Source organism: Dromiciops gliroides, chromosome 1 (assembly GCF_019393635.1).
Source record: "Dromiciops gliroides isolate mDroGli1 chromosome 1, mDroGli1.pri, whole genome shotgun sequence".
NCBI classification, from domain to species: domain Eukaryota; kingdom Metazoa; phylum Chordata; class Mammalia; order Microbiotheria; family Microbiotheriidae; genus Dromiciops; species Dromiciops gliroides.
Window position 1 is genome coordinate 141,133,824 of NC_057861.1, and position 22,872 is coordinate 141,156,695.

Consider the following 22,872-nt stretch of genomic DNA (forward strand, 5'->3'; position numbering starts at 1 on the left):
TTAGCTCAATTGTATTCTACTAAATAAACAGGACTTATTGCAAACAAGATAGATGGATTCAATTTCACAAAAAAATAAAACTTTGTACCATTATAACAACAACAAAACCTAATCAAGATGAAAAGAAAAATAACCTGTTGGAAAACAAACCGAATAAAGGAGAACACAATATGAAAGCAATCATTTGAACTGAATGAATCAAATTTACCTTTAAAAACTGACCTTTCAAGGCTTGGTGTAGAGGAAAGAATACTACCCTCAGAGTCAGGAGATGTGTGTTCAAATCATCTCTGATACCTACTGGCTGTATGAACATGAGTGAAGTCACATGATTTATCTTTCTGAGACTGAATTACCCACTTCTAAAATGGGCATAATAATATACTTCCTACCTCATAGAATTATGATCTATCTTAAGGGGCTCCAGAAATATGATATCACATTATTATCTCTGTCTCAATTTCAAATCTATTAAATGGGAGAACTAATGACAGCCTACCCATCTACCGTGGGGAAGGAGTGTTCACATCTGCTAGTAAGTAGAAACATTGTTCTTTGGGACAGCCATTTGTTCTTTTCAGCCACCTAGATGATTTCACTGTTAAGAGTCAACAAGAGCATTGGCCCTGGATTCAGGAGTACCTGAGTTCAAATCCGGCCTCAGACACTTAACACTTACTAGCTGTGTGACCCTGGGCAAGTCACTTAACCCCCATTGCCTCACTAAAAAAAAAAAAAGAGTCAACAAGAAGATCTCATTACCCATCTTACTAGCCACTTACTAGCCTACCCACATGGTAAACTATGAGACCAGTAACTCTTGCAACTTATTGATAAAAAAAATTAAACCTGAAAGTTCTGTGAAACTCCTTTTTCATCTTCACTACCAGTAAAAAGCTTTTATTTTTCCTTCAGAATAAAGACAGGGGAAACCAAGAAAGAGATCCTGACCAAATAGAATGTAGCTAGTTAGAGCAACTTGATACATTTTGTCCTCTGTTATCCACAACAAGCTCCCAGATCAGCTACATTTCTGCTTCCTGCAGCCACTACTCTGTTCTTACCTTTCTAGTCACATCATTTTATGAAGTTTTCAAAAGGGTAGATTCAGATAAGGCAGGACTCAATTGCTGCATTTTTAATAGGACCAAGATTCTCCAAGAGCAACTTAGTATCCTTTCTCACAATCCCTAGCTTGAAATGAGAACCAATAATTAGAAAGGACAGAAAGAAATGAGATCGGTGGCTGAGTAACATAAAAGCTTTATTCTGTCTAATATGTGATACACTGCATCTGTTGACCATATGTGCCAAATTTGGGTTAGGTTCAGAAAGCATTCAACAGGGCCACAGAGACCAGAAAATGGTTCAAGGGGCTGTGGCTACCCAAACTTGACTGGAGCTAACCCTTCCAAAGATTATTTTTCCCCTTCTCTAAACATTCAACTACCTGATTATATCCTTCCATTATATCCTCTTACCATGTGGTCTTATGTGTATCACTGAGAGTGAGTGATGGAACATCATTCACCCCATTTATTCATCTACTAAATCCCTAGTATTTTAGGCCTCTAACACCCAGGTGCCTCAAATATCACCTTTATGACAAGAATGGATGTTGATAATTTTGTGGTCTTAAAGTCTAACCAAACAGTTATATACAATTTGTCAAAAAACAGATGTCACAGAGATACCTTTATATCACCATCGATTTGTTCCCATTCTTCTCGTGTAAAACTAGATGCTGTTGCTGCAGGTTTCTCTTTTCTTAAGATTCTGCTTTCAGGACATAGGCTTTGAATGCGTTTTTCACAACATTCTATAAGTTCAGGGTAAAATCCTTCCTCACCAGACCTTAAAAGATACAGCAGTTACATGCATCAAAAAGTGAATAAACAAGACAATGGGTACCATATGTCTATAGTGAGCATACAGCCTTGATTTTCTGGAGTGGTCCTGATTTCAAGGCGTTGGGAAGGGGAGGATACTTTAGTGAGGCTTCATAAGAATATGTATTCCCTTTTTTGGTTTAGAAAAATATGATCACTAGAACATACATACTCTTCATTTAATGAATAGCAAGATCTACAGCTCACAGATGGGATTGCAAATCTTAGACAGAGGCAAAGTAGGAGAAGCTGCAACACCCATGTAGAATGTAGATTCTTTTTCTTTTTCTTTTTTCTTTTTGGCCAGGCAATGAGGGCTAAGTGACTTGTCCAGGGTCACATAGCTAGTAAGTATCAAGTCTCTGAGGCCGGATTTGAACTCAGGTCCTCCTGAATCCAGGACCAGTGCTTTATCCACTGAGCCATCTAGCTGCTCCTAGAATGTAGATTCTATAACCTAATATAATCCAAGAAGAAATTGGAAAAAAAGCAGCTCACACATAGAGAAATAGTAGCATACTCCTTCCTTAGTTAAACTAGGGCATCTGATCATTTTTTTAAAGTTCATCCTTTTGGGGGTACTGTACAAAAAAAGAATAAATACAAACAAGTATAGAACTTAATACAATAATCTTAGAATATTCATAAAATGTCTCATGTAATACCTCCTTATTCAAGGAATTAGAGAGCAGATTAAAAAACTGTAGGAAAAGATCAAAATATTAAGTGTATTCTGGTAGGGGGATGGGGGCTGTGTCTGTGCTTCCCCTGAAGTAGAAAGAAGAGCTGAAATGTCAGGGAAGTGAGGAGGCTAAGCTGAGAGGGAGCATGTGAGGCCCTCCAAGACACAACCAAGCAAGGGAGAGAAGATGAGACACCATCTACGCTGGGAAGCTGCCCAGATCTGCTGCTGCTTTGCTGGTATACTAAGGAGAAGCCACATTGAATATGATGAAAGATTGTTGTAAATGTTTCTATTTGCTGAGAATGGAACTGGGGGATGCTCCTCATTACCCTTACCTTGCTATGGCTCTCATGCTAAGCCTATATTCCCACTCTCCATTTATTTAATACCACAAGGACCAGATGCATCAATTGGTACAAGAATTTTAAAACATAATTTTACTATAATTAGCTATAATTTCTTCTACATGTGCAAATGAATCAAATAAAAGTCATCACAAACAGATGTTATAATTTTACTTGGAAATAAAAATCTCTATCATGCTATCTGTATTTTCTTTGTCTTCTAGATTAAAAAATGCACCATGTCAATTGACAGAAGTTTTTTTTTAATGTATTCTTAAATTATGGTAAACTTAAAGAATGTATCTACTTTTTTATTTGGCATGTGTGTGTTTTTAAACGGGTTTCCCTAAAATTCTGTTCATTGTGTTATTTTTTTCCCCTGGAGAGATTAAATGCAGAAGAGAAGAAGGCTATGTATGATTGGCCAGATACAGAAGAGAGAGAAATTGACTCTACCTCATTGCTGGAAATACCAACTGGGAGCTGAACAAGAAAAGATTTTATTGTTATATAGTATAGATCTCTAAAAGCATTGTAGGAGATGGAGTGTTGAGCCTGGAGTCAGGAAAACACATCTTGGTGAGTTCAAATCTGGCCTGACACTTAGTAGCTGTGTGACCCTGGGCAAGTCATTTAACCCCTTTTTGCCTCACTTTCCTCATCTGGAGAAGGGAATGGCCAACCATTCCAGTATCTTTAGTGATGTCTTTGTTTTGGGGGGGGGGCGGGGCAATGAGGGCTAAGTGACTTGTCCAGGGTCACATAGCTAGTAAGCATCAAGTGTCTGAGGCCGGATTTGAACTCAGGTCCTCCTGAATCCAAGCTGGTGTGTTATCTACTGCACCACCTAGCTGCCCCAACACTCCAGTATCTTTGACAAGAAAACTCCAAGTGGGGTCACAAAGAGTTGGACAGGACTGGAAAATGACTGAACAACCACCAACAACAACTAAGGCAGAGAAGGATAAATTAATCAGGACCATCATGAACATAGGATGAGAGCAGTTTTCTTGTGGAACACAGGATGAGACAGGAGTTTTCTGGTGGGAGGAGGTTTAGTAAATTGGTCAGAATCAGCACCATCTGAGGCAGTCAGTGGCTGCAGACAAATTTTCTCCCCATTGTTTCTTTCTCTACAGATTTAAATGACCCTGTACTTACCGACACATGGAAGTGGAGCCAAGGTAGTGACTAGAAAGTCCCTGAAGGGAGGAACTGGGAACAAAGTGGCAATGCCCACATGAGGGTGAAGGCCAGAGAGATAATGACTAACTCTAATCCTCAGCTAAGCACCTACCCCTAACCACTACTGGACATCTTTAGATAACTATAATTTTCAAACTTTTTTATTCCTTGGTGCTTTCATTACTTATATCATTTCTTCAACAAAAATAAATTAAAATAGTCCCATTTCAGAAATAATCAGGTTTCTAAACTTAATGTTATTACCCTGGGGAAGAAGATGTTATGGTAGAGAGAGATGGCAAGAAGGAACTAAAAGATAAGAATGGATGATCGACAAAGTGCTCATGGTGGCTGGAATACAACAGTGCTAGTAACGTTGACATAGTAGAAGAAAGCAGGCTTTTAGTTTCAGTCTCCACATACCCTTCAATCTCCCTAGGAAACCCCAAATACCTATTACCAGTTTGAAAATGACTATCCTGGATCCATATGATTCTTGCCTTCTCCATCTGGCCTTGGCCCCCCCCTTTTCAAAATGACACATGGTCCATTTTCTAGCTTGTTTCATCCAACCCCACCAGCCGCCATCATAACCAGTCACAATCAGTTGGTTAGTAAACCACTCTATGTTTTTTCTTGGGATAGCTAAAATTCTAGCTATACTAATGAGTGGTCACCAATAAATTATAAGCTTTAGCAAGAGTTAGACTTTTAAGGAGAATAAGAATGTTGTAAAGAGAGAGAGAAAGGCCTAGATTCCTCTATCTATTAAAGGGAAAGCGCATTTCTAGCTCCCTTCTCCACCAGAGTCCTCAGGAAAGAGAGTGAGTCAGAGCGCCAGCCTCCTCCTTCCTCCCACAAGCAAACATCACTTCCTGACGCCAAAGAAAAGACACATGGTCCTGCCCTCAGAGGCCCTCTCTTCATGTTGGAGCTTTCCTACAGTAAGTCTCCAGGAGGTGGTGTCATTCCAATCATTACAACTGTTATAAAGGACATTTGTGTATCAGGGGATAGTAGGTTAGTTAAACTCATAATGTTTAGCTACTGGGCAGGTATATAATATACACACTATTTTCCCAATCCCTCAGAAAAATGTAACAAGTTCGAGTTAGCCTAACTTTAAAGTTATTAATGGGCCAAGAGGACTTTCAACAGAACTTTAGAGATACACATAGTAAGACCACCAGTGAGGGATAAGATGTGTATGAAACAATCAAAATTATTCAAAATTCTAACATGTTAAGATTTTTACATCTTAAACTAATGCCATTTAAATGTTACACAAAGTAAATAAAAAGAATCAACTAAATAAGTTAATTAACATACTGTTTCTAAAGAATTAAAAAAATTTTTTAAATATTTACCTGAGTACAAGGAGAATCTTTTCCAAGTGCTTAACATCTGAACATTTTTCAATAAATTTGAAATCCAGATGTTCAATGGGAATTTGAAATGTTTTTGTTGTTCCAAAGCTCCAAAGTGAAGGTGCTTGATCAGTCATAGCTATAATATGTAATAATAGAGAAAAGCTGTCGTTATTCTCCTAAAATATAGAGTAGTACTCATATCAGACTAGTGTAATTTAATATTTTACATACCACATTAAGCAGAAAATCACTTATTAAGGACAGAAGTCAGAAGACTTGGGTTCCTGTCATAGCTTTGCTACTAACTAGCTATCTGACCTGGGCTTGAAATCAAAGGATCTGGGTTTGAAACTCAGCTCTGATATTTAACAGTTGTGTGATCATAGCTAAGTCATTTCCCCTTCCCAAGCTTCTGCTTCTTCGTCTGCAAAATTAGCTTAGATCTCCTAAATTCCTTCCCAGCTCTAAGTCTATGGTGCTGTGCTCCTCCCAGCTCTTAACATTCTACTGTGCTGTGAAATGCTTTGTTTATAGTTCCACCAAAACATTCAGGTAGAGATGTCCAGCAGGCAATCTGAATTGTGGATCTGGATCTTAGGAGAGAATTGAGGCTAAAGATACAGACTTTGGTATCATGCTCTTTGAAATAATAGTAGAGGGGGAAGCTAGGTGTTGCAGTGGATAAAGCACTGGCCCCGGATTCAGGAGGACCTGAGTTCAAATCTGGCCTGAGACACTTGACACTTACTAGCTGGGTGACCCTGGGCAAGTCACTTAACCCTCATTGCCCTGCAAAAAAAAAAAAAAAGAAATAATAGTAGAAACCATGCATGGGTATGATCGCCAAAGTAGACGGTGTGAGAGAAAAGAAAAAGTATTAGGATCAAAAGTTGGCGAAAGAGGCTCTAAAACAAGAGAGAAGGAGGCATCATAGGTGAAGATAAGGACATTTTGAAGTAGCCAATTGAGGCCACTTGTTTCAGATATCCTTGATCCTCCAGAAACATTCCGAGCTTCAGTTTATTTATTTATCAGTAAGCTGGAAATTGGAGTGAATGATCTTAAAAGTGCCCTATAGCTCTAAAAATCCAGTTTTGTTCAAATGTTTCTGTAATTCCTTGGTGATTTTAACTCTAATCTTATTTTCATGTTTTCTCACCCATTAGATTGTGAGCTCTTTGAGAGCAGGGGACTGCCTTTTGCCTTTCTCTGTATCCCCAGGGCTTAGTACATAGTAGGCATTTCATACATATTTACTGACTACTCTCCAGCAAAATTATAAAAGAGACTATTTGGGGGGGGGGGGACAACGAGGGGGGTAAGTGATTTGTCCAGGGTCATACAGCTACTAAGTGGCAAGTGTCTGAGGCCAAATTTGAACTCAGATCCTCCTGAATCCAGGGCCGGTGCTTTATCCACTGTGCCACCTGGCTTGCCTCTAAAAGAGACTATTTAATGAATGTTTTGTCAGGACTTAAACGAAGCAATTATCACCAAGATCCAGCAGGAGTTTAATAAGAATAAGTAAGTCATGCCAGGCTAATTTCATTTCCGTTTTGGACAGGGTGACTTGTCTGGTATGTCAGAGAAATGCCATAGCCATATTACACCTAGCATCCAGCAAGGGATGTGACAAGATTTCACACGAAATCCCTGTGGATAAGGTGAAGAGATGTGGGCCAGATCCTAGATGACATTAGTTGCTATTCAAGGCTCAGCCCAAATAATTGTTCCCTCTGTTGAATGGCAGAATCTTAGACTTGGAAGAATTTCAGAGGAAAACTAGCTCAATCCCAAAACTGAGTAGGAATGATCCCCCCCATCCCCCCCCCAATGTTTATGGAGTCATCTTCTGCTTTACAGCCCTACCACTGACAGAGACTGACTAGCACCTGGTATGACCCATCCTACTTTTAAACTACTCTAACTGTGGAGGTTTACCTAAGATGGAGGCTTTTCTGTTTTCTCTGCAAATTTTACTCATTGCCACTACTACTTTTGCTTTCTAAGAACAAGGTCAAATCCTCTTCCACATGAAAATCCATAAAATACTAGAAAATAGCTACCAAGTTCTCTTTTCTGGTTAAAACATATTCCCATATAGCATTGTCTCTATCCCCCTCTGTCTTTCTGGTTACCCACCTTTCTACACTGGCCAACATCTTTCTTAGTATGGCATCTATAATCAAATGCAGTCCTAGAGAGGCAGTCTGATTACGGCAGAGAACAGAAGGATCATCAGTAAACCCCACTTCCTCATTCTGGTGGCACACTGGGCCCAAAGTCAGGGAGACCTGAGATAAGACACTTCTTAGCTGTGTGACCCTGGGACAAGTCATCTAACCTCTATTTGCCTCAGTTTCCTCAACTGCAAAATAGGGTTAAAATAGCACCTCCCTTGAAGGATTGTTATGAGGATTAAATGAGCTAATATTAGTAAAAAGCACTTAGCATAGGACCAGGCACATAGGCATTATATAAATGTTTATTCCCTTCCTTCCTTTAAAAAAAATCATTTATTTATTTACTTATTTATTTATGCAGGGCAATGAGGGTTAAGTGACTTGCCCAGGGTCACACAGCTGGTAAGTGTCAAGTGTCTGAGGCCGAATTTGAACTCAGGTCCTCCTGAATCCAGGGCCGGTGCTTTATCCACTGCGATACCTAGCTGCCCCCTCCCCTTCCTTTTTTAGACCATCCAGGTTTCCATTAGTTTTTTTGTCATGTCATTCTGCTGACACATAGTGAGTTTATAATCCACTAAAATGTCTAGGTTATTTTCATACCAACTGTGGTCCAGCTATGCTTCCCCAATCTGGTGCTTGTGAAGTTGATTTTTTGAACCCAAGTATAAAACTTTAAAGTTATCATAATTAATTTTTTATTTTCCTAGATATGCTGGTGCCCCATTCAGCCTGTTAAGATCTTTTTGTTTTCTGATTTTGTCATCCAATAAGTTAGCTCTCCCTTCCAGGTTCATCTTTCCTTGATAAGCATGCTATCCAGGCTTTCATTTAAGTCATGTAACGATTGGAATGACGCCACCTGCTGGAGACTTACTGTAGAAGAGTTCTGCCATGAAGCAAAGGTCTTTGAGGGCAAGACCCAGGAGTCTTTTCTTTGGCGTCAGGAAGTGACGGGGGCTAGTGGGAGGAGGAAGGAAGAGACTGGCGCTTGCTCTGGGGCTCTTTCCTGAGACTGGTGGAGAGTGTAGCTAGAAATGTGCTCTCCCTTTAATAGATAGAAATCTAGGCCTTTCTCTCTCTCTTTATCAAATTCTTATTCTCCTTAATAAATGCTTAAAAGTCTAACTCTTGCTAAAGCTTATAATTTATTGGCGACCACTCATTAGATATTTTAGACAGTTTAGCTAGAATTTTAGCCCTTAACAGATATCAATAAAAAAGGTTTTAAAACATCAGCAAAAGACAGAGATCTATGGTGTTCCAGTGGTGGCTTGCTTCCAAGTTGACATGAATCCATTAAGCATCCACTCTTTGGGTCTGGTCAGCCAACCACTTATGGATCTCCCGAAATGTAATAGGATTCCACCCATATCACTCTGCCTTGTACATCAATATATCATGAGGACTTTTTTTTTTTTTTCAGGCAATGGGGGTCAAGTGACTTGCCCAGGGTCACACAGCTAGTAAGTGTCAAGTGTCTGAGGCCGGATTTGAACTCAGGTACTCCTGAATCCAGGGCCGGTGCTTTAACCACTGCGCCATCTAGCTGCCCCCATGAGGACTTTTTCAAATGCCTTGTTGAAATGTGAGTACAACATATCTCTAGCATTCCCAGCATCTACCATTCTAGCTAGGAACCCTGTCAAAAAAGGAAAAGAGGTTAATCTGACATGATTTGTCTTTGACAAAAAATATGCTGGTTTATAGGGATCCTTGTTTCCATTTCTAAGTGCCCAACAACCATCCTTTTAATCATATGTTCTAGAATGTTTCCAAAAAGTCAAAGCCAAATTCACTAATCTATAAATTTAAAAACTCGCCCTTTCCTTCCTTGAAAATTGGAAAAACAATTACCGATCTGCAGTTCTGTGGCCCCTTTCCTATTCTCCATCTGTGATTTTTCAAAGATCATTGGTAACTGCACAACAATCACAACCACAATTCTTTCCATATACTGAACTCTAGTTCATCAGTTGGAGGCCTCTAAGTGATATCTTGTAGTCCTTTGTGAACCTGTTAAGCATTTGTGTTCCATAAGACATGGCCAGAGGTTCATTCTCCTTGGTGGAGGAAGGTGGGATGGAGGGAAGCAAAACAAAACTTGTATAGTCCGTCCAGAACCATAAGTAGGCATGTTTTCATCTGTAATTTTTAAAAATCGTCGGAGGTGGGGTAGGGAAGTGAGGAGGGAAGGAGAAAGGCAGGCACTGGCCTACAGGACAGCACAAATCCAAGCAACTTCCTAGACTCCTATAACAGAGGCACCATGATGATAAGAGCAAAGCAACAAGGGGGAAGTGAGTGGGATTGAGCTGAGGCTGTGGTTGTGCCATTTGATTTTCTCTCTTACTCGTCTCCTGTTCTCACACTAGGGGACTTTAAGATGTATACATTTGGGGCGGCTAGGTGGCGCAGTGGATAAAGCACTGGCCCTGAATTCAGGAGTACCTGAGTTCAAATCCGGCCTCAGACACTTAACACTTACTAGCTGTGTGACCCTGGGCAAGTCACTTAACCCCAATTGCCTCACTCAAAAAAAAAAAAAAGATGTATACATTTATATTCCCTCAAACCCCATAAAATCCCATTCATCAACTTATTCATCTCACATAAGCTACTCCTCTACCCCACCTCAGCCACACACAAAGATGGTCATACCCATGAACTTGCCACAAATGTACCATCTCTGTGTTCAAGGATCTGAAATTCCCTTTTCTGACCACAGTAGCTTTTCATTGCATCTCTTCCTTGCCTTCAAAGCCTGTTCTTTATCCATACCATGAACTCCAATCCCTTGACCCTCCCCCAAGTTCTTCCCTAGGAAATCATTTCCGCACCAGCTATACATTCCTCCCTGACCCATCTTGATCCTTTGGTGAACCAATTCAACCAACGTCCTCTTGAGTTATTTGCTCCCTTATCATAACTTTGATGTTGCCCATCTAAGCTTCAGTCTTGGTTCATACCCACTATCCATTGCTTTCACTTCTATGCATGTGCTATTGAACAAAGCTGAAGAAAACTGTGCTGACTGGGTCCACTACAAATTCATGTTGTCTGACTTCTACTGGACCCTCCCTGCTGTGAGGCCATCCCTTTACACTTTCCTAATTCACCCATCATCCCACTCTCCACTCCTGTTCTTCCAAACCTTTTCATCCCTCCTCAAACCTCCCATGGCACCCTTCCCCCATCCTCTCCCTTGAGAACCTTGCCCCATAGTTGTTTTGTTTTTGTTTTTGTTTTGCAGGGCAATGAGTGTTAAGTGACTTGCCCTGGGTCACACAGCTAGTAAGTGTCAAGTGTCTGAGTTCAGATTTGAACTCAGGTCCTTCTGAATCCAGGGCTGGTGCTTTATCCACTGAGCCACCTAGCTGCCCCCGCCCCGTAGTTTTAAGGCCATTCACTGAGAGTTCCCACTTCTTTCCTCCCCCATCTTATATCACCTATGTGCCTTTTATCGCGAGAATCACCTTCACCTTGGTCTCCCATGAAGAGGGGACCTTCTTTGCCAAAGCAAAACCCTCTCCATGCACAAGCAATCTGATTCTACCCAGTCTGTCCCAGAAGACTGCTCCTTCTCCATCATCTCCACGCTCTCATTTATCTTCAATCTCTCCCTGGCTACTTCCCTACTACCTATAAACATGCCCATGTCTCCCCCATCCTCAAAAAACCCAGCACTTGATCCATCCATCCCAGATAGCTATTGCCCCACATCTCTCCTTCCTTTGGTGACTAAACTCCTTGAGAAGGTTGTCTACAATAGATGCCTCCGCTTCCTTTCCTCTCACTCCCTCCTTAATTCTCTACAATCCGGCTTCCAATGACCTCATTATTAAACCCCAACTGCTGTTTCCAAAGTTGCCAATGATCCCCTAATTGCCAAACCCAAAGGCTTCTTCCTCAGTCATCATTCTTCTTGACCTCTCTGGAGGGTCGGATGTGGTCGGTCACCCTCTTATCCCTTACAACTCTCTTCCCTCTGGGTTTTCTGGATTCTGCTCTCTTCTAGCTCTCCTCCTCTCAGCCTAATCACTCCTTCTCAGGTGTGTTTGCTGGGTCTTCGCAAGGGTTAACGAACCATGGCTGGTCCACATGGCTCTGTCCTGGGCCCTCTCCTCTTTACGACTTCACTTGGTGATGCCACTTTTGATGATCGTCTCTTTGCTGATCTGCTTATCCAGCCCTCGCCTCTCTGCTGGTCTGCCTTCTTGTACCTCCAACTGCCTATGAGATACTCTGAATCGCACGTTTCTTAGACATCATATGTTCATTGAGTCCAAAACTGAACTCATCATCTTCTCCCCCAAACCCTCTTCTCTTCCTAACTTCCCTATTACTGCCCAAGATACCATCATCTTCCCAGTCTCCTAGCCTCATAACCAAAGTGTCATCCTCAACTCCTCAATCTATCTCATTCTGCCCTCCCTTCCATCCAATCTGTTGACAATTCTATTGATTTTATCTTTGTAACAATCTCAAGTATGGGCTCTTCTCTTCTCTGCAAGGCAACTACAGTGGTAGTTATGGATAGAGTGCTGGGCCTGGAGTCAGAAAGACCTGAGTTCAAATCCAGCTTCAGACACTTACTAGCTGTATGAGAACCCTGGGCAAGTCATTTAATCTCTGTTTGCCTCAGTTTCCTCAACTGTAAAATGGAAATAATAACAACACCTACTTCCCAGGGTTGTTATAAGAATTAAATAAGACAATATTTATAAAGCACTTGGCACAGTACCTGGTATGTTGTAAGCACTCTATAAATGTTTATTCTCTCTGACACAGTAAATGCATATTGACCAAATAAAAATAAATGCCTCTCTACTGTGAACATCATTGTGGTATGAAGAATTTCTGCTAATAATATCCACAGTCTATTTTTAAGAAAAGAACATAGAGTATTTTCCATGTTATGCTCCTAATTTTTCCCTGACTCATCAAGAAAAGTCTGAAGGTATGAATTTCAAGGAAGCTAATGCATATATATGCGGTGAAGGTTAAGTGACTTGCCCAGGGTCACACAGCTAGTAAGTGTCAAGTATCTGAGGCCGGATTTGAACTCCAGGGCCCATGCTTTATCCACTGCGCCACCTAGTCACCCCAAGACATATATTTTTTAAAGTTAGTATTCTCAAGCAAGCTTGTGTGTTTGGACAGCTATTTAGGATATAATGTTATAAAATGTTAGTATATAATGTTAACATTAGTTATTGCCCTTTAAGGCTTACTGGAATAAAATGAAGTTTGTATAAATTAAAATTTTTTTAATGGCAAGAGAATAGAACAGCAGGATAATGTTAATACTGCCGGCTCTTGACAGCAATAGTTTTTTTAATGAAAAATTTTGAAACACTGAATGTGAATATATACTCACCTACAGATAATTTTTGCTTTGCTTCTTTACTTTCTTTTATTCTCCTCCCCTCCCAACACATACGCTCCTTGAAAGCAGGTACTTTCTTTAAAAAAAGAAAAATGCCAAAATGGCAGATTAGAGGCTGCAACACAGCTGAACTCTCTCAACATTCCCCTCCAAACAACTTTAAAATGATGCCTCAAATCAATTTTTGGAGTGGTAGGCCAACAAAAGGTCAGGGTGAGACATTTTTTCCAGCCTAGGAAAACTTAGGAGGGTGGCAAGAAAGGCCCATGGCCCTGGGTGGGGCCAGCATCAGCAGGAGGCATTGGTGGCCTCTGCAACAGTAAGAACACCAGCATGAGGAGCTCTCAACCCAGACACAGCAAAGGGGTAGGACAAAAAGATTACAGGGGACTCTTTGCTGGCACAGGCAAGTCTACTTAATGTCGGTATATTTGTATACCTATGAATTTGTACACCACCAAATACTGGCAAATCTATGGCCCATACACAGTTCTGGAAGTGGCTTGTGGTGGATCACAAGGGAGCAGAAGCCATGGTCACAGTTCCAAGGCAAGGAGGACTTATATATACAAAAATATTTATACCAGTTCTTTTTGAGGTGGCAAAGAATTGGAAATTGAGGGGATGCCCATGAATTTGGGAATGGCTAAACAAACTGTGGTATACATATGATTCTGATGAAGTACTACTGTGTTATAACACAATATGAAATGACCAGGGGTGGGATGTTTTCAGAAGAACATGAACCGAGGCAAAGTGAAGTGAGCAAAATTAGATCATTGTGCACAGTAACAGCAATGTTGTAATAATGATCAACTGTGGGCAGCTAGATGGTGCAGTGGATAGAGCACCAGCCCTGGAGTCAGGAGTACCTGAGTTCAAATCCGGCCTTAGACACTTAACACTTACTAGCTGTATGACCCTGGGCAAGTCACTTAACCCCAATTGCCTCACTAAAAATAAATAAATAAATAAATAATGATCAACTGTGAAAGATGTCACTACTCTGATCAATACAATGATGCTAGAGAATTCCAAAGGACTCATGATGAAAAAAATGCCCTCTACTTCCAGAAAGAAAAATGAGGAACTCTGAGTGAAAAACAAAGTATAATTTTCTCACTTTATTTTTCTTGCTGGTGCTTTTTTTTTTTTGCACTACGTCTAACATGGAAATATGTTTTACATTATTTCACATGTATAATTGATATCACATTACTTGTATACTCAGTGTGTGTGGGAGAGGTAGGAGGGAAGGAGAAAATTTGAAACTCAGAATTTGAAATGAAAAATTTAAATAACTTTAAAAAAGAAAACAAGTGTTTTTTTTTAATTTTGCATGCCTAGCATCTAGCTCAGTATCTTTAACACAGACGGCGATTAATAAATAATTGGAAAGAAAAACAAATTCAATACCAATACCATATGCACCTCTTTATGACATAAAAGTATGTACATGATCATTCAAAAAAGAGAGTATTAATAATGAAGGAATCTTGAAAAGCTGGAAGCTAAGCATTCTAAGAAGTAGAAGTGAGAAGAGGATGTTTTCTATGCTGGATAGGGACAGTCTGTGCAAAGGCAGGAAACCAAAGATGTAATGAGAAATTTAGAGAACTCCAAGAAGGCCAGTTTGACTGATTTTTGGAAGGGAATTAAAGTGAGGTGAGCTCAGAAAGGTAAGCTGGAACCTGTCGGTCCAGGACTCCAGGCTATAGATTGCTTTTTATACTTTGTCCTCCGTCGTACTAACTCATCAGCTCATTACCAACAAACTTCCACGTGTTCAGCTGGGTGGCCCGCTGGATACGTGTTGGACTTGCAATCAGGAAAACCTAAGTTCAAATCTTGCCTCAGACAGTTTCTAGCTGTGTTACCCTGGGCAGAGTCATGTCACCTCTGTCACCTCTCTCCATCTCAGTTTCCTCATCGTCAAAGTATAGATAATAACAGCATAGTTAGTGATGATCAGATATATGAAAAGTGTTTCTCATACATTAAAAGCCTTCGGGGCAAAGCACAGATTGAATGAATAAATTTCTCATGGTAATCATATGCACATCATTCTGAATATGGTTTTAAGGAATCATTTTGAATTTTAAAAATTTCCCCCCATGCTTACTTAGTGGAGTCTGCACTCTCGGATCTCACAAGGAAATCGATAAAGTTCTCCCTTACCTGCTCTCTTCTTTGGGGATCTTGGGTTGCAAGATCTCTAGTTCCCCGGACTGAAACTTCACTTTCGTGCTTACATAGTTGGGTCGAATTTGCCCCGATGCCTCCCCTAGTTCTACAAACTACAGGTGTCTGTCATCCACCCGGGGCAAGCCAAGCAGACGCCTGGATTTGAAGGACCCAGAGAGCGCACTCACCTCCCTCCACCCTCCCCACCAGCCCAGCCAGCCCGACCTACCGGAAGGAGATGCGTCCCCTCTCCTAGCAACCGTTGCTATGTACAGTGCGGGGCCCCAGCGGGGGACCCTTTGGGTTTTCCCTCCCCCTTCAAGCCTCGCTCCCTCCTCCCCATGCCCCCGTCTCAGTTTCGGTTAACGGCCCAAGTCCGCCTAGCTGGTGTCTTGGGGTAGTGTCACAGAGCTGTCCCGGAGGTGATCTCGGGCCCCTTCCCACCGCTTGCCCCATGCACATATAACGCTGCGGTCACCGGGGAGGGGGAGGGGGATAGGAAGGGGCTCTCACAGTGCCTCAGAGGGCCAGAGGGGTGGGGCACAAGCACTAACCTCGTTCCGAGGCACCGGCCCTTCGGAGAAGACGCGGGGCAGCGGCGGGACCCAGGACCAAGAGATCTGGAAGATGCTTTGCTGGGGCTGGGAGAGGAGTCAGGGTAGTTTGTCCTCCAAGGGGGCGGGGCAAGGTCCATTTGGCGAACTGATTGGCTGGCACCTGAGCATATCCGCTGATTGATCCATTCCCCCTTCTCTGGGGCTAGCCCCACCTCCTTCGCTTTTGGTTCTTCCTCTCGTTTAGCGTGTTTTGGGTTGGTGGGAGGAGCTGAGAAGACTGCCACAAAGGGTGTCGGGCTAAATGTTTAACAACCAGGCTTCCGAAGGGGGAGAAATATGCAGCATACACCTTTTTTTTTTTTTTGGTGAGGCAATTGGGATTAAGTGATTTGCCCAGGGTCACACAGCTAGTAAATGGCAAGTGTCTGAGGCCGGATTTGAACTCAGGTCCTCCTGAATCCAGGGCCGGTGCTCTATCCACTGAACCACTTAGCTGCCCCTTTCCATCACTTTCTTAAGGCCACACAATCAACAAAACAATAACTCAATCCCTGATTTGCAGTTTGCTGATTCTCGAGGTGTAAATGTTCACACTGTAAATTTAACAATCAGCTCTTTTCATTTCAGAGTATGAGATTTAAAAGATAGTTTGGGGGCAGCTAGGTGGCACAGTGGATAGAGCACCAGCCCTGGAGTCAGAAGGACCTGAGTTCAAATCTGGCCTCAGACACTTAACACTTACTAGCTGTGTGACCCTGGGCAAGTCACTTAACCCCAATTGCTTCACACACACAAAAAAATAGTTTGAATAGTGTTGGGTTGGCCATCGGGAAGACCTAGGTTCAAATAGCTCCTCCTAACTTGCCTAAAGGGTTATAAAACTGTGTGTCCCTTTTGATCCCGCAACATCAACATCACTGCTAGGTTTATATGCCAAAGACAGCCCCAAAAAGAGAAAAAGACCTATTTGTACAAAACTATTTATAGCAGGTCATTTTGTGGTGGCTAAGAATTGGAAATCAAAGGAATGCCCATCAATTGGGAAATGGCTAAACAAGCTGTGGTATATGATGATAATGGAATACTATTGTGTTATAAGAAATGACAGGATGCTCTTAGAGAGGCCTGGAAAGACTTATATGAACTGATGTATAGTGAAGTGAGCAGAACCAGGAGAACATTGTGCAGTGACAATATTGTTCAATGAGGAGCTGTGAATGACAACTATTCTCAGCAATACAAAGATCCAAGACAATCCCAAAGGCCTATTGATGAAACATACTATCCACCTCCAAAGAAAGAACTGAGGTTGATTGAACACAGACTGAAGCATGCTATTTTTCACTTTCATTTTTTTCTTTTATTCAAGTTTTCTTGTACAAAATGACTAATATAATAATGTTTTACATAATCGTACTTCTATAACCCATATCTGATTGCTTACCACCTCAGGGAGGGGAGGGAAGGAGGGATAAAAATTTAAACTCAAAACTATAAATATAAATGTTTAGTATTTTGAGGGGGTTGAGGCAATTGGAGTTAAATGACTTGCCCAGGGTCACACAGCCAGTGTCAAGTGTCTGAGGCTGGATTTGAATTCAAGTCTTCCTGAATCCCCAGGGCTGGTGCTTTATCCACTGTGCCACCTAGCTGCCCCTAAATATTTAGTATTTTAAAAAATTAAAGAAATATTAGTTGGCCTGGCCTTTTGCTAAAGGGAATCTTTTTACTCATTTTGAAAAGCGATTAACTTTTCAACGTCCACCCTGCAATTTTTTTGAAGGAAAGACTCCTGTACCCTGGCCTATGCCTTTGTTCTCCATCTGGCTACTCTTGCTTGCTTTAGATATTCCCTGTGGCAGAATGCTCTTCTTCCCCTCTCCTTGCCAATTGAAATCTTCCCTATCCTTAAAGCTTTTCAAGCATCCTCTTGGTACAGTGGGAGAAAATGGTGGCACTGGTGTCAGAAAGACAAGGGAGTTCCTGCCACTTATCATTGTGCCTTGTAGGCACTCAGCTTCCCTAAACTTTGGTTGCATCTTGTAAAATGGGACTGGTCTGGACCTCAGTGGTCATTGTTGTTCCGTCGTGTCTGACTCTTCATGATCCTATTTGGGGTTTTCTTGGCAATGATACTGCCAGTTTGGTTTGCCATTTTCCTCTCCAGCTCATTTTACAGATGAAGAAACTGAGGCAAACAGGGTCAAGTGGTTTACCCAGGTCACACAGCTAGTAAGTGCCTGAGGCTGGATTAGAACTCAGGAAGATGAGTCTTCCGGACTTCAGGCCCAGCATTCTATCCACTGTGCCTATCTATGCTTTCTCTGAAATCTTTGATGTTTAAAATCTGGACCATACTCATTAACATCAATCCATACCTAGCTTTTGTCTTCCTCTATCACACACTAAGATAGCCATTTCATCCCAAGGTTTCCACCATTTCTACTCTGGCAAAGAGATCCTCCTTATTGGTCAGAATTGGGTCACTTTATCTTTTTCTCTGTCTTTTAGAGAATACAATTATCATTAAGCTAAGTCATGAATTATTAGCTTTCTTAGTTTTTGTCAGTTTTAGCAAATGTCAGATAATAAAAAGTCTCCAATACTATTGTATGACTCTGTGAGAGATATGAGATTAATTCCCACTCGCCATCCATTTCTTTCTTCTGGCTAGGTATTCTGTAGCATACTTAGCCCAATATTGTTTCTCTTTGTCCCTTCTCTGATCCTCATCCAAATGTTTTTTATTATCATGCTTCCTCCTTTTTCTTCCTGAATTTACTCATTCATATTTTTATACACATTCCTTGAATAGAAAGAGGCAGCATAGTATAGTGGACAGAGAACCAGCCTTAAAGTCAGCAAGTTCTGGATTCAAATAGTGCCTCTCACAATTCACTTAACCTGAAGCAACACTTGGGTGTGTTGTCAGGAAGACCTAAATTAAAATCCAGCCTCAGATGTTTAACTCATTTAATCTGTCTGCCTCAATTTCCTCAACTGTAAAATGGAGATTATAATAGCACCCATGCCATAGGTTTATGAAGATCTAAAAAAGTGTTTAGCACAATGCCTGGCACACAGTAAGTGCTTAAATGCTTGTTCTCTTACCTCTCAGGGCTCTAGGCAACTCTTTAAGACTTTTAAGTTGCAGAGAAGGTTCCAATCTGCATTAGTAGAATGAGTTTCCTCACCTGGGAGTTCCCTATCCCACTCGAAGAAAGTAAACCCTGTAATGGCCAGATTCTAGTCATGGGTCACATCTTACAAAATTTCAGTGACAACTATGAAGCCCAATTTACCTCTTTATGCAAAGATTTCTAGTTTGCCTTGTTTACTGCCCATATTGTCATACATTTGAGGAATTTGAGGCCATGTGTTTCATTGCTGTTTTACCTCTTAAATAATATTTTTTGCCCTCTCCACCAATGCTCTTCTTTGGATATTGTACCTCATATTACTTATCTGTGTTATGTGGCTTGCAAGTGCAGTTTTCACCATTTTAAAGATGGGTGTAATGATGAAAAATAATTCTCTTGATAAGAGTACTTAAAAATTGAAGTTTCATGTGACATGTATATAAGATACTTCAAACCCACAAAAAAGAACAACTTTGTGAAAAGATTTAAAGTGGTCAAGATTACAAAATTGTCTTATATGAATTAAAAGAGAGAGGGTTGTTTCTTTTCCATGAGAGTTCTCATGTATTGTTCTATTTAAACGGTGAAATACATTATTGAGGGGGGATCAGACCACACCATCTAGGGCAGATTCTACTTGCAGACCAAGGCAATGACCTGCAATAGAATAATAAAGCATTTAAATGAACCACACTATTAAAAAAAAACCTAGACTAAATAAAACACATTAAATCAAGAGATTTTGCTTATTTGAAAAAGGCAAAACTGTCAGATCTTTCTGAATTCTACTACTGTTCCACATGGAATAGCTTTATAGTTTTATAGGTTTAAAGGGGAATGGATTAAACAGTAGAAAAATGTCAAGGATGTTATAAGATATTGTGGTTTCTGTGTTTACATTCTCAAACTTTAATATCTATGTTTTACATCTTAAGGTATTTTGCTTCACAAGCATCCTTGTAATTTCCTAAGAATGTGCTTGTCTTATTATTTCCAATTGCCAAGGTTGCTGCAATATGGAATCAATCTTGTTCTTCCTCTTTAGTATGTATATATGTATGTATTTGCACGGCAATGAGGGTTAAGTGACTTGCCCAGGATCACACAAGTAACTAGTAAATGTCAAGTGTCTGAGGTCAGATTTGAATTCAGGTCCTCCTGAATCCAGGGCTAGTGTTTTATCCATCATTCCACCTAGCTACTTCCCCTTTGGTATTTAACACAAAACACAAATCCTATGCAATAAAATCATTCGTAATCCCTCATAAAAAATGGGAAGCAATATTTCCCCACAGAATCCTACATTCCATCAAGGAGAAGGGAACAGATTCCAGGGTGCAGCAGGAAGAAGGGAATATTTATACATTAGTGACCCAAGAGGCTGCCTTGACTTGATGCTCCCAGTATTCTGGGCAGGCCCTTCATTCTCTGCTGTAACCAGGTGAGGTTTTCTTCTGGGCAGCCAGCACCAGACACAGCTATCTGTGGGCTGTTTCCATTGTCATACCTGGTTCCATTTTCAAAGCCACCATTCCCAGAATCTCAAAATCATCACTGCAACCTTAGGCTTCTTGGGTAGAGTCAGAAGCAGCTTCAACTATTGTTTTCACTTGGGGCAAATATTTGTACCTTTTAGACCTCCTTGCCCAGGCTATTATGTCTTTATAGAGATCAAATTACCTTGGTTTCCTCTCACAGGAAGACCATCCAGACCCCAGGGGGTATTGATACTATCCTTTGGCTTTTTCCTCTTACAGCTCCAGAGCTGCCAAAAAGGCCTCTGGGGCACTTGTTATTAGACACTTAGTCATCCCAGTCCAGTCTTGACTCTCAACTGGGGTTTAAAAGGGTTTTTTTAAAACCACTTGCCCACCTGAGAACTGGAACGCAGAAAGCTTATGGTCCAAATCCAACCACACCTTACTAAGGGGCTTAGGATAAGCACATGTGGCTCTCTTTTCATTCATTGGTCCTATCTAATCCTATAATGTTCTGCCTTTCATATTGTTTTGAAAATTTGCTAAGTCTCAAGAAGGCACCAAAATACTGACTGGAGAAAAGACACAAAATATCAAGTCTTCTGATAGTATTTTTGCTGCCACAGCAAATTCTGTATCCTTTATATAACTGCTAAACAAGCATTTATAGAAGGCTTTTTATGTAGAAGGCACGATGTTAGGTGTTAAAAGGGATCGATATAAAAAATGAATAAGAACTAGAGTGAACAGTCAAGCATCACTCTATGGTCATTAATCTGGGTGACTGAAAGTACAGCAATATCTTTGACAGAAGAAAGTTAATAAAATGGGAGGATTTGGGGGAATGGAAAGATAAGTAGACAAAATACAAAGAAATCTGAACAGACCTCTAAGAAGTAATGCATGTTGGTGGAGTTGTAAACTGATCCAACCACTCTGGAGAAACAATTTGGAACTATGCCCAAAAGGCAATCAAACCTTTGATCCTGCAATACCACTACTAGGTCTGTATTCCAGAGAGATCATAAAATAGGGAAAGGACCCACAGGTACAAAAATATTTATTGCTACAAGAAATGATGAGCAGGCAAATTTCAGAAAAACCTGGAAGGATTTACATGAACATCATGATGCTGTCCACATCCAGAGAAAGAATTATGGAGTCTGCATGCAGATCAAGGCATACTATTTTCACTTGGGGGTGAGGGAGAGTTGTGGTTTTTCTCTTTTGTTCTGTTTCTTCTTTCACAACATGACTAATGTGGAAATATGTTTAACATGATTGCATACGTATAAGGAGAGGGAGGGAGGGAGAAAATCTTGGAACTCAAAAATTTATAAAAATTGAATGTAATGTAATTAAATACTATTTACAAAAAAAGAGAGGTAATACAAAGCAGAAAAAAGCAAAAACAGAATAGTAGTATAGATTAACTATACTACTTAAGAGGAAAACAATGAGAATGGACAAAGAATCCTGATGAGGACTTAAGAGATTGAAATTGTTATGATACTTTATACACTGAAATTAATTTATATGTGGTTATTAAATAAGTTTAGATACTTGTACTTCCGTTCATTAAATTTTTAATAAAAACATTTAATTTTTTTCAAAAGGATTATTCGATCCCCACTCTCATCCCTGTTTCACCTCTCCTACACACCATAATCCTTCACAGGGCTGTGGCTGGAACCCCAGCTTCTGTGATTACACTATGTCAGTTGAACACACGATTTAGCAGCACCTACAGCAACTTAAAATGACTTTGAGTAGGGACCAAAGAATGGAATGAGTCTGCTAGAGGTCTAGCTTAGCTAAGACTGCAAGAGTCCCATCACTTTTTTGGTTGTGGTAACCCATTAAGGCTATTTCCTAAGATGTAAAAGGGCTGCAGTATCCATCTGGGGAAGGTGTCCACAGTGATGAAATCACAGTGGGACATTTTTCTCATTTTGATGTATATTATAGTCATTTGTAAATATGTCTTAATTCCTACTGGACTATATAAACTCACTGAAGGCAGGGGACTATGGATTTTTCATTCTTGTAGTCTTAATACCTACCACAGTGCACTGAACAACACAGACAACACATTGTAAATCACACTGTAGCTACACAAAACTGTTCAGAAATTCCTTTCTTTTTTTACATGTAGTTGATTTTATAAAAAGAACATATAGGCAGGTTTTTCCCCTGATGCAGACATTATAAGAAGGTTTTAAATCTATTTTAAAGAGAAAATCAAGAAATTATTAAAGAGGTAATCGAATTTCACACAGATCTTAGAAGGGGACACAGAACAAAAGGAGTTTTTATTTGTTTTTCTTCATTTATTCTAATATCTTAAATGTTAAAGATTTTATGTAAGTTGTTCCTCCTTGTTTTGTTTATGCTTTTTTCAATGATAATTAGTTCATTTATAATTTTCTTAAAAGCAATAAGACAAGAAAATAAACAAACTACTCATT

General features: G+C 40.4%; 1 protein-coding gene across 1 annotated transcript in view; it reads right to left on the minus strand.

Moving 5' to 3' along the window:
• The window catches only part of SPAG1 (sperm associated antigen 1), a 91,425-nt gene extending 75,544 nt beyond the window's left edge, over positions 1 to 15,881 (minus strand). Inside the window, exons 1-4 of the mRNA XM_043978660.1 lie at positions 15,784 to 15,881; positions 13,037 to 13,121; positions 5,471 to 5,609; positions 1,695 to 1,854 (exon numbers count right to left, since the gene is read on the minus strand). Of these exons, the coding sequence (XP_043834595.1) occupies positions 1,695 to 1,854; positions 5,471 to 5,609; positions 13,037 to 13,097 (360 nt within the window). The 5' untranslated portion in view covers positions 13,098 to 13,121; positions 15,784 to 15,881. The remainder of the gene's footprint in view (positions 1 to 1,694; positions 1,855 to 5,470; positions 5,610 to 13,036; positions 13,122 to 15,783) is intronic.
• Between the last annotated feature and the right edge of the window lie 6,991 nt (positions 15,882 to 22,872).